General features: G+C 37.0%; 1 protein-coding gene across 5 annotated transcripts in view; it reads left to right on the plus strand.

Annotated features, from left to right (window-relative positions):
* The window catches only part of NRDE2 (NRDE-2, necessary for RNA interference, domain containing), a 65,687-nt gene that overhangs the window by 40,016 nt on the left and 13,210 nt on the right, over nt 1–12,461 (plus strand). For 4 of the 5 annotated variants that reach the window (XM_030484713.2, XM_030484711.1, XM_030484710.1 and 1 more), the window contains 6 exons: nt 1,079–1,309; nt 2,228–2,377; nt 3,877–4,339; nt 4,550–4,952; nt 8,669–8,802; nt 10,902–11,022. In XM_030484713.2, coding sequence (XP_030340573.1) covers nt 1,079–1,309; nt 2,228–2,377; nt 3,877–4,339; nt 4,550–4,952; nt 8,669–8,802; nt 10,902–11,022 — 1,502 coding nt within the window. The remainder of the gene's footprint in view (nt 1–1,078; nt 1,310–2,227; nt 2,378–3,876; nt 4,340–4,549; nt 4,953–8,668; nt 8,803–10,901; nt 11,023–12,461) is intronic. The other variant, XM_030484712.1, reaches the window with a different exon arrangement.

The following is a 12,461-nucleotide window of genomic DNA, read 5'->3' on the forward strand; positions in this document are numbered from 1 at the left end:
ATCTTTGAAAAAGAATTTGTCAAAAAATAGTGTGCAGAGAAATGTTTTGTCTTTTTGCCTGTTACTGGGGTACATTCTTGGTTTAGTAAAAACCAATTACTTAACGTGATTGGTGGTTTTGGGGGGGGGTTGGTTTAGTTTTTTGGTTTGGGGGAGTGTGTGTGTGTTTGTTTTAAAGGCCTGCTAGTGGTTCTCCCATGGCTTTTTTTTATCTTGGTGCCCTTAGGTTGTGTAAGTTGGTTGTGTTTTTTTGAGATGCCTTGCTATTGAAATGCAGCATTTCTTTTATTGACGTATTAGGAATACTGAGACTTGTCACTCCTTTATTTTATTGAAAGATTCCAGAAAAACTGCTTAAAAAGAGCTTGTGCTTTAATTAAGGGCTAGAGAAGACCTCCATTATTTCAGTTGGTTCTTAAGTATGGGAGTGTTTATAGTATGTAAAATGTGATACATAAGTTTTGCCAAAACTATCTGTCCTTCGAGTGATCTCTCTGTCAGTTGTCTGTTGCATGTAGTGTTTTTTTCTACACTATATTATGTAATAACATTAATTCAGTAGTCATGAAAAATGGTTCCTTAATTGGTGAGATTTGTATTTCTAATCTGGAAGTGATTTTAAAAGTATGGTTTTGATATGTCTTATGTAAATCGTAAAGAAACAAGGAAAAAAATGCAGATTTTTCCCTTTTGCAGGTTATCCTGAAAGATTTCTTATCCTTTTTAGCTTGACCTAAGTTGTCCTGGCAAAATCAGGAAATTTTATCAGCTCAGTCATCTTCTTTAATTTGGCAATGATAACAGATGGATGTTTATACAGATCACACATCAAAATGCCATTGACAATTAAAACTTTGACTGGTTGTCAGTAATTCCAGCAGCTGAAAAATACAGTTGTTGTTTAATACAGATTTATTTTGTTTCCATTTTATGTGTTGCTGCTAATTCTCTTCTCAAAAAAATACAGAGAGAATAAAGATAAAGGGTAAAATGATTCTGAACTTCCTTATGGTGGTATTTCTTTACAGTTCTACTATTCAGGTATATATACATATATTATGTACTTGTTTCCAAGCAGGACTACTTCAAGATCAGATTTGTCAGAGGAAAGTGATACAGATGGGAGTCTGAAACAGTCAAGTAAGAAAAGGAAAAAGAAAAAGAAAAAGAGAAAGCATCACCACTATAAGAAGGCAAAAAAGAAAACCAGAGGGGACTCCAGTAACAGTGAATCAGACGTGGACATTAAGCACATCAAGGACAAAGGTGCAGGAAGTGGCAGAAATCACAAAAAGGGAGCAGCAGCAAAGTATGTATTCATTACTACCATGAAAGATGTAAATTCATTGTGTTCTTGTGCTTGGTACTCATCTCTTCAACTTTATGAATGAAATTCTTACCACTGAGAGGATTTTTTTTTTTTTTTTTTGCTAAGCTGCATATACCTAAACCTGCATTCAAAGCAGTGAAAATAGAATTAGAACCCCTTGCTTAATATGCTCAGATGAAAGAGTTGAAGTCCTTCCAGGGTGTTTATTTTTACTTCTTTCCATAAATTGTTGATACTGAGAGAATATAGAGTTTTCAGGAGACTGTTTTTGAAACCCGAACCACAAAATTGCTCTAAATGCAGTAGGTCTTGTGAAATTTTAGAAAGCTTCCTAGGACAGTAAAACTCATTTACTTAGTTACATAGCTGTAGCACGAATTCAGATTGGAAGTTCATAGCTGTCTACAGTTTGGAGGCAGGTGGCAATTTCCACTTAAATTCTTTTGCATAACTGTAATCTGTAAACCACTTTGATGTGCACGGTTTTGTCAAATGCACGGGTATAATTACAGCTAATCAGCAAAATCTGTTTACAGATTATCCTCTTTTTTCTGAATTGTAGCATTTTACTAAGAAAAAAGTAAGTTTTAGAAGTGATATATGGCTTTTAGATGATAGTTTGCCAAGCAATTGATTGATTTAATCTGGTTATTGCTTTCCATCATCATAAATCCAATTTTTGGAAGTGCAAGCAGTGTTTGTATTTTGTTTTGATGGTCTTATTAGTATATTTCTAGTTGTTTTTTATCTGAGCATGTGACTGACTTCACGAGAATGGTCATATACCATGACTTTGAGAAAATTAAATAATTAACTACCAAAATGCAATGTTTCCTGTGTTTTGGGAATGCTGAATATGTGCACAAGTGCTTAGAATATATTTCTCCTTCTCTGCAGTCTAGATAAGAAAACATCAAATCCTACCAGCAGTCGCTTCGTTTGGCTTGATGATATCCAGGCTTCTACAGCAGAAACCTTCAGAATAGACAAGAAGCCAGACCCTGCAAACTGGGCCTACAAATCCCTGTATCAAAGGGACATAGCAAGGTACAATATGTTGGTTTCTATCGGTGTTCAAGCTATCACAAAGTCAGTATCTCAAGATTCATTAACGTAAGTCTGGAAGTCTGGCTGTGGCATTTTGATGTTGGAGATGAGAAGTTAGGATAACTGAATAGTTTGCTTGGTTTTTGTTTTGTTTTTTTTTTTTCCAAATTTTACTTTATACTGGGCATAGATATTTTCAAAGGCAAAAGATGGCATGAAATAATGGGAATAAAGTGTGTGATTTTGATTTTTTCTAAAAATATTCCCCGTATCCTCGCAGTCTGCAGGCGTGTGAGCTTATAGAACTTCCAGCTGGAGATGGCCGCATGGGGCAGATTCAAAAGCAGGATTTTGCGGTCAGAAATCCCAGGTTCTGTTATAGATCGTTGGGCGAGTGCCCCTTTTGATCTCTATTGTTCTGTCTGAAAGAGCAAAGGAGGTACTGATTATTTCATGCTAGATTTTTCAAAAGGTTTCTTTTCTTTAGTAGTTTGATATCCTTGCACAAAGGACAGGTACTTCCTTAGCAAACAGATTCTGTGTTAGATCACCCAGACATTGTACCAAAGGGTATCTTATGCATTGCTGCATTTCAAATGAGTATAGATGAAGTTGCATATTCAACATCCTTGGTGAGTTACTGGTACTGTGATGACCCTTCAGAACATTTCCTCACATTAACAAAGAAGCCCATCTAAGGGAGCCTATGCTGGGCTCATGCATTATGTGTGTACACGTAATTCTTGATGTTCTCAAAGATAATTGTATATATAAAAAGTAATCATTTGTAGAGGAGGGAGGATTTATGGATTTTATTTTTGTAGTGTATATACCTTTGCAGTAGAATTGCCTGGTTACAATCCATTCCAATTTTCTGCTATCTTTGGATTGTCTGCTATTGTTTGAGATGAAAACTGTTATTTTAGTATTGCACATCACTATGTCTGCCACTGAAATGACATTCCTGCTAATGGTTTAAGATGGTGTTTTCCTTTCTTAATCCATAGAGTTATTGCAGCCTTTATGAACCTGGTGTCTCTTTCTTCTCCAGCCCACTGCCCACTTGGCATATAATATGGATAGAGGCTTAGGGGTACAGAAAGGTATTACCAGACTGAACTACTAGTGTCTGAATTTCAGTTTAAAATAATCTATTTTAAATAGCCTTAAATAATGTTGTCTGATGTTCTTTGTCCAGGTTTGTCTACATGGCTTAAAACAATGGAAAAAAAAAAAAAAGTCTTCTGCTGAGTATGGCAGATACTGTTGAACTCTGAGGAAGCTTAGAATAACAACAGTAAAAGTTGTGATGGCACTGAAAAAAATACATAAATTGAAGTCTTAAATAAAGAGAAAGTTACCAAGTTCCTACACTTTTAAAGGTGTATGCATACATTATTTGGGTTAATTTGTATTACTTATTCCATGCTTTCTTTCAAAAAGGAGATATCATTTCTCATGTATTTTAGAAGATGTTTAATTTTATTTTTCCTTCTAAGATATAAAAGGAGAGGAGAGTCCTGTCTTGGCATAGATGCCAAGAAACAGTCTATAACTTGGGAGAGTTCTGCATCAAAAAAGAAGCAACTGCAGAAGCAACCTGAGCGTTACTTCGCAAAGGACAATGTGAAGATGCTGAACACTGATGGAATGCCTGTTTGCAGCAAAATTTCGCCATCTGACACAACTACTTTTATACCCATTCTCCAAATGGAAACTGATAATCCTTCAGACACAACAGAGTTAAATCCTCTTGGGATTTATGATTCATCAACTTTACTGTGGCTACAAGGAAAAGGGTGCAAGAGTGCGGACCATGAGCCTGAAAATACGCAGCAAACAATTCAAGAGCCTGGGATAAATGTTAAGTCTGATCTGATGGCAAAAGTGGAAGAACATAACAAGAAAGTCAGAGAAAACCCAGGAGATATTAATGCTTGGATGGAATTTGTTTCTTTTCAGGTATGTGTATGTGTTCTGACAGACCTGCTTGCTTCTTATAAGTAGTAAATACATGAACATTATAATTGTAGTTTCATTTGTGTAGGGCTGTATTATCTTCCATTGGTGAAGTATGGGCTGTTAATTCATCTTCACAATTGTCAGCGTTCTTCTTGTGATTTTAGTGATGATTCTAATGTAAAAATGTTGATTTTTCTTCTTGTTTTTAAGGATGAATTGATGGGAGGACCTGGCCCTTATGCCAGTAAGGGAGAGCAGGAAGTAAGAAAAAAATCACTGAAGTTTATCTTAGAAAAGAAACTAGCAATTTTGGAGAAGGCAATTGAAAGCAATCCAAGTAATGTTGATCTGAAACTCGCCAGGCTGAAGATTTGCTCAGAATTCTGGGAGCCACCAGCTTTGATCAAAGAATGGCAGAAGCTAATTTTCTTACATCCCAATAATCCGGAGCTGTGGAAGAAATACCTCCTGTTCAGTCAAAGTCAGTTCACTACCTTTTCTGTTTCAAAAATCAATAGTCTCTATGGAAAATGTTTGACTACATTGGCAGCTGTACGGGACGGCAGCATGGTATCACATCCTCTTCTGCCTGGCACAGAAGAAGCTATGCTAGGTAAGGCTCTTTCTGTTTCACCTTGTGGTCAGAACTTCATAGGAGTTAACTACATTTTCTATAAGAATAGACTTATCTATGTGTTACAGGAAGTTTTTATTCTCTTCGGAATGCCTGTCATCCTGATTCCTTAGCTGAGAATTAAAGCAGATATTCCAGCCAAATATGGATATAACAGATGCTTTTTTTTTTCCCAAGGGGAATTTGTGATATGACATTCAGTAAAGTCTGATGTAGTGAGTGGTTTACAGTATAAATGTCAAGGCTGGAGAATTGCAGCCCACAGCCAAGAGATGTGCTTTTATCTTTGAAAAATGGTTATTTAAAAAAAAAAAATAAATAAAAAATGTTGGCTTGTGAAAGAATCAGTTCTGTCTTGTTCAAAAGTTTGATAATTACTTTAATCCAGAAAAGAGAAGGGACATGGGAAGTCTCCTGTGAAATTTTTTTTAGCATCCCAGTTTGTAGATGGAGAATTCTAAACCGTAATACTATGTGATCATGTCTTTTTATTTATTGTATGCATACATCTACTACTAATAATTTATGATGTAATTATTCCTGGAAAGAAAATCAGTCAGATGGTTGGGATGCTGGGCTGGGTTCAGGGAAGAAACGGGTTCCTGCTCAGTTCTGGCATGGCCTTTAAATTTATTTGGAGCTAAATGACTTAACCTGTCACTTTTCAATTTTGCTTCTCTGCCTCAGGGGTCATTGTGATTATTAATCTATGAATACACTGAGGAGGGGAAAATATTAGTGTCACCATGAATATGTTAGGGTTTTTTTCCTTTTAAAATTTGTTTTAAATCTAGAGGAGACTATTATGAAGCAGTCCACATTTCTTCATGTGTGGCATGGTTCAGGGAACCTCTATTTTTATCCAAGTCCTGTAATTGCTGTTTGAGCAATGATGCTATCTGTTATGCAATACCTAGTCTGGACTTATAGATCGAGATGCTGGGTTACAGATTAGTTTCAGGTGTTCAGATCTCTTATGGTCTTCAGTTCATTCATCTTGGATCAAGCACTGGAAAAAGTGCTGGAAAGGAAAAATCGTGTGCTGGCAGGTGGATATTGTACTGCCTGATAGCTTCTAATTGCTTCTACTGTCTCTGATTTCCAGTGCTTCAGTCACTCAGGCACTTAGGTGCAACCACAATGAATGATTCTCAGGACAAATGATTTATACAGCATCCGTTTGTTTTTTTTTTTTTTCTTCAATCAGGAAGATTTTTCTTTAATTTTGTTTGCCTGCCCAGAACATACTTGTTAAATACTGTTTATCCGTTGGTATGAGGTTACTGGTTTTTTAAATGGAGTTCCTTTTAGTTAGTTAACTGTTTTAAATTGATTTACATTTTTCAAAATACTTGTTTGCTGGCAATGTCTATAGATAGGTTAAAATGAAAATGAGCTCAGCTTTGTGTTTCTGTTCCACTCTTAATGTCTTGTTGTTCTGTATTAAGACTAGCAATTTGTTTATGAACACTGAGGTTTGGGTTTTTTTGTTTGTGTGTGGGGGTTTTTTTGTTGTTTTGTTTTTCTGGTTATTTTTTTGTTTGTTCGTGATTTTGGTTTCCTCCTCTCCCCCTTTTGCAATTCAAATGGTAGAAGGGAGAAATTTCCAGTGGGGAGACTTATTGATCTGATATTTTTTTTTTTTAGTGACTCAGCTATCTAATTCTTGGGCTGAATTTGCATTATCAGCGTACTTATTAGGAAGATTACCAAATTTTTCAGTAAGATAAATATACAAAGAGTTTCACAAATTAATTATGAGGTAAGTAGCAGTGTGGAAATATGGTAGGCTTGTGTCTTCAACCTTCCACCTTTGTGATGACAAAGTGTAAGAGGCAATTTTAAATAGTGGTGGACCCTGCCATCTAGTGTTCAGTTCAGTTCGCAGTACTATCTGCTTGGAAGTAGGTGGGTATGTTTTTACAACATGAAATTTAAGAAAGCAGGTCAAAATTAATTTAAAGTTATAGATCAGTTTTACTTAAATTTTGAGATAACAATTTGTAATGTTTTACATTTACTAAGACCTGTTAATATAAAGCAGATGAAGGTAAGCATTCTCAAGTTTTGCTGTGAGAAGGGAGTCCTGGGGAGAAACAACCTTATCTTTTAGGTCAGTTCAGCTGCAGAACTGTCACAGCATCATGGCCTGAATTAAGTGTGTATTCAGGATGTTTTCAGCTTTCACCACAAAAAAAACCCAACAAAAAAGCTGATCTTTGCATTTCTTCAAATATCTTCTTCTTTTTTGTCATGCAGAAGATCTTATGCTAGAATTTATTTTCGGCTCCAGTTTGGCAGCAAGTCCTAATGAGATATTCTCTACATTCAGACTATTTTAATAGAAGCTGTTTGAAGCTGAGAGGCAAGGAAAGGACAACTCTTTCCATGTCAGTTGGACACACTGCCTAAACAGGTTAAAATACTTTGGAAGGTTCTATTATGTACTTAAGCATACTTTTTGTTGTTTAAATATCTTCAGAAAAAAAAAATTGCAGGGTCTTCGTTATCAGAAACAATCACTGACTTTTCAGGAAAATCAGGTGAAATGCTTAGTTTGTATATTCTAGCTGAATTCGAATTTTTATGTGTACACATCTGATGTAAATCTGAATACAGGTAAAAGGAGTAAGTTATTTGCCACTTCGTATTAAAAAAATAAAATGTTCATTAGAAGCAGTTGATGTGTGCATGTAGCCACTTAAATATTTTGATTGTTTAAAACCCTCCAAAGCAAATGAATTTAATGGATAAACAGTAGTTTTTGAAGAACTGTTTTCAAAACTATAAATTTAATTAAAGACTTGATTTATGGGGTTTGAGTTGGAGGTTTTTTGTAAGCCAATTAATATGGTGATTTAAAGCAATTTGGTTTTTGAACAGCCACTATTTTGTTAAGACTTGAGTGTAATTTGGAGTGATGGAGTATCTTTGAAATGTCTTTGAACTGCCTTGTAATGGAGGTTTTCATTATAATGTTATTTCTCCAGCTCTTTCATTTAAGGCTCTTGTTGCGGATACATGAACAGAAAAACTGGGCTTTGCTTCCCTTTCTAAGCTGAGGACTGAGGCTCAGTGTGTAGTAGGGATATGGCAGTGATGACAGAAAGAATTTGTTGAAGAGCAAGGGGTAGGACTCGAGTTTTAAGCAGTAATACTTTGACCAAAAGACCGGACTTCTCTTAACTGAGTTCTTATACAAAGGAAAAGAAAACGGGAATGACGGTTGGAATGAAATGGTATGTTACTGACATATTACCAATGTAACTAGCTCATACAGCATAGAGGCAAAAAGGATTTTTGTTCTGATCACGTACTGTGTGAATTGTAATAATGCCCAGCATCTTCAGAGGGGGCAGCAACCCACTCTGACAGATGTTGGATAAACTGAAGTTGAGACCGTTGCATATAACTTTTATTCATCAACAAGAACAGTTCTTGTGTGGCATGAATAAAAACTCATCTCTCGGCACATTTGAAGTGGGAGGTCTTAAAGTTAATTAAACTACAGCAGTGTTGACATGCATTTTTGACATGCATTAGCTGCTCCCTGTGTTTTGAATTTTGATACTGTTCAATAACAGTTATGCTCTACAGCACTGACATATGTCTTTTTTATTACAACCCACAAATATACAATACTTTGCAACAAAATTTATTTGAAATACTAAAACTTTATGTTCTTTACTTTGCAGCTATATTTGTTCAGCAGTGCCACTTTCTGAGACAGGCTGGTCATTCTGAGAAAGCAGTGTCTTTGTTTCAGGCTCTGATTGACTTCACCTTCTTTAAACCTGACAGTGTAAAAGATCTGCCAACAAGAGGACAGGTAACAGTTTCCATTTAAATGGGTGTATGTCCTTTTGCATTACAGAGGATGTTGCGACAGAAAAATGTTGATGAATTTTTAAGGACGTGGGGAAGTATTTTGAATCACAACTTACTTTGCGGTTCTTCAAGGTGATGCTTGCATTGGAAAAGTGCTTGTGGGTCCTCTGGAACTACCTGCCAAATGGCTGCTTCTGCTGTATATAGTGGGAGTGTGATAACCAGTCATTTCGTATCTTCTTTTTTACTAATTAAATGTGAAGAAAAATGAGCTGGGTGACCAGTGTCTGTATCTAGTTAGCACTTCCCCTGCTTCTTTTCCCCAAAACTATTGCTGTTTTGTTACTGTTGATGGAGAAAGCTAATAGGACCTGTAACCTCTGTTCTGCACAGTTCTTGCGAACATTCCTTCGGTTCTCCATTATCTGTTATTTTCAGTAATTCTTTGGTGGCTACATTAGGAACACCTTCATGCTTTAAAGTATCTTTTATTTGACACATGAGATTCCATTCAGCTTATTCTGTTAAAGTACTAAATCACATTTTCTCTTCACTTGCTCAGGAGGATATTGGGTGTGCACCCCAATGATAATCAGTAAGTTAATACTAGAGGGGGCTGTTGCCAGTGTAGCATCATCCCACTGAATTGCCAGGAGCTGCTACCTTTTTAATGAGCGATGGGGAGGGCCACCAGTTAGGCGCTGGGCTACCATAGAGGACAGAAATGTGATTTCCCTCTATTACCTCACCTTCTTCCCCAGCAGCCACTAATGAGACTCCATTTTTGCTCTCTAGATTAATGCACCACTGGGAGTGGCGGGGGGAAGAAGGAGAGGAATGAGCAAGCGGCAGTGTGGTTCTGAGTTACCAGCTGGACTTAAACCACAACAGTAGTTCAAGTAATAATAGTGTCGTCTTAAAGAGCCAAAACTTTGAATTAAACAAGAAAACTTTGATTGAACAGGAGTTCAGTCATAATTACCATGCAGGATAGGAGATTAAGTATAGTTAAACAGATAAAGCTAGAGTTATACTTCCAATCATTTGAAAAACTGCAGGATTATCTGTAATGTTTAAAAACTTAGGACAGCAGGATGGAAAGAAACCTCAATTTAAAAGGACGGTATTTAGGTTGGAAGGTGCAGTTCTTGAAAATAGGAAAATACCAGGTTTACAGCTGATTGCACATTCTGCCCTCTTACAGAGGGCAGAAGCATTATGGCTCAGTCTTGAATAACTTGCGTCTGTACTATTTTCACACTTTACTTTCTCACTTGGAGCAAAGAATGAATCCATGAGGAGCTAAATTAGATTTTGCAGTTGCTGTAAGCTCTGCATTTTGTGATATGTTGATAATTAATTTTTCTTGGAGTAAAATTTATTGTTAATATTTGTATGAACAGTGACATCTTAACGTCCAAGCCAAGGTTTGGTATACAGCAGAACATACAGTAGGAGAGAGACAATCATTAGAGCTAAGTATACACAAAGCAGGAGAGGAATTGATGACTGTAAAGATGACAGATTGCATGCTGGCAGTGACAAAATCGGGACTAGAACCCTGGACTTCTGATTCACTGGAAAATGCCCTGAAGTTGTTGACTAACCTGAAACCTGGGAGGTGAAAGGCCTTACTGATCTTTTCCTCTTGTCCTCAGTCAGGTCATATTTATGTCCAGCTATAACATTTTGATTTAACCATAGGTACATGGTTGTCCTCTTTATGATTCCATTAGCGAAATTCTTCATGGTCCCATAGAACATAGGAGGAGAGATTTGGTTTCTGAAAGCCACATCTTGGGGACTTTGGCACAGAAGTCTTTTGCTTGCTTTAAAGCCTAATACCTTTTAAAAACAATCTTGTTTTCATGTTCATGAAAAGAGCTGATGAAAGTCCGCTGTGCCACAGGCATAATTGAAGTACTCAGTTGTTACTGCTAATTCTTTACCAGCATCTAACAAACCCTTGAAATACAGAAGTTGCACCCAGAGAAGTGATTTTAGGGTCTGGAAAACCTAAGTTGACACAGGTAGTGACTGTACAACAGCAAAAATAACTTTTCTATGTTTCGTTTTGGTTGCCCCTGCCCAAACCAACAGGTGGAATTCTTTGAACCCTTTTGGGATAGTGGAGAACCACGAGTTGGAGAAAAAGGAGCAAGAGGCTGGAAAGCATGGATGCACCAACAAGAAAAGGGTGGCTGGGTTGCTCTTAAGCCTGGTATGCCAGTGTCAATATGTGTAGTTGTAAATCCATGTGTTGTTCTAAACATTTTGATTAGAATGGTACAAGCTGTTTCTTCTCATGTTTTCGCGTTGAAGTTTTAAAAAATGCTTACCAAGATTAAGAAGGAATATATCACACTTCACAGGGAAAAGCATGTGTTAAGTGTTCTATGTATGATACTGTTTATGGAATATTGTCCTTCCTAGGGGTGAGGATGAAGGGAGAGGATGGCATATTCTCCACTCCGTGCTGAAAGGTTAAAGGTGTGAGTACTTGATTGAGCCCATACAAAGTAAAAGCAAGCTACTTCCCTTAAGACCCTTTCATCATATTGGTAGCCCAGGTGGGATTATAAAATTAGATGATAGCTGCCTCAAGGACTCCTAGCTTAATGATTCTGTTTCTAGAATCAGATTTCAGTTTCTTGTAGCAAATATATAGTAGAAATAAGGGGAAAACCTTTCCTTTCTCTTTGCCATGCAGAAAATGAGGAATTGCATCTTCAATTGGCTGGAGTGCTGGGTGAGCAGGCATGCATAGAACTTCTCCCTACTGCTTAGTTCCACCTTGTCTTCTGGTCTACAGTGCTTCCCTTAATGTCAAGGACTGTTTCTCAAACAGATACATTTTGAAGGGAAGCAGGGGACAGGAATATGTCTGACCAAAAATGAGCTGTCTTTGCTTTTGCTGCCTCTGCTGCTGTAGCAACTCTAATGAAGCAAGTTTGATTCTGCCTTTAGTAAACAAAGGAACTGAAAAATGATCCTGTGCTTCCCTAGATTAAAATGAAAGTTCCTTGCCCCTTAACTGAGGTCAGCAGTTCCACTGCTGATGGCTATAGGCATTTTGCACCAAATTGAGAAGACTCGGTATAGAGAAGAGGACCACTGCCAGGTCCAGTATATATCAGTGCTTCTTCCCATGTGCGTCAAGCCCAAAAGTTCAGGTGCAATCTGTAACTGAGTGTAATCTCTAAAACTGACAATTTTTTAAAACTTTGGTTAGATCACGGAAATGCTGTTGTTTTTTCATGGGGTTGCTGACTTAAGGAGGTGCTATAGATCACAAAAAATAGAGAGTAAAAATTTTGCCACCATCTCTTGTTTCACCTGAAATTTAGGAACCGGGAGTAGGAGTGTTTCATCTAGTTAATGGCAAACATCAAGATGAAGAATTTGGAGGTGGTGTAGAAATCACCTGATTTTTGTACCCCAAAAATAGTTCAGGTAACCATAAACGTTGAGGACTTTTTTTTCCCTCAACAACAAGAAAGAAAAAAGTAGCTGAAAGATCTCTGTGAGCTTTCCATTGGCCTCCAGGTGCTTATCAGTTTCAGCACGGAATTAATATTTGACTGTCACAGGAAAATGTCAGTTGTATGTAATAGTCCAGAGAGATCATCATAAACGTGGGATGTGGTTAAGCACTTTCTT

The sequence above is a fragment of the Strigops habroptila genome, chromosome 4 (genome assembly GCF_004027225.2).
Source record: "Strigops habroptila isolate Jane chromosome 4, bStrHab1.2.pri, whole genome shotgun sequence".
Classification (NCBI taxonomy): domain Eukaryota; kingdom Metazoa; phylum Chordata; class Aves; order Psittaciformes; family Psittacidae; genus Strigops; species Strigops habroptila.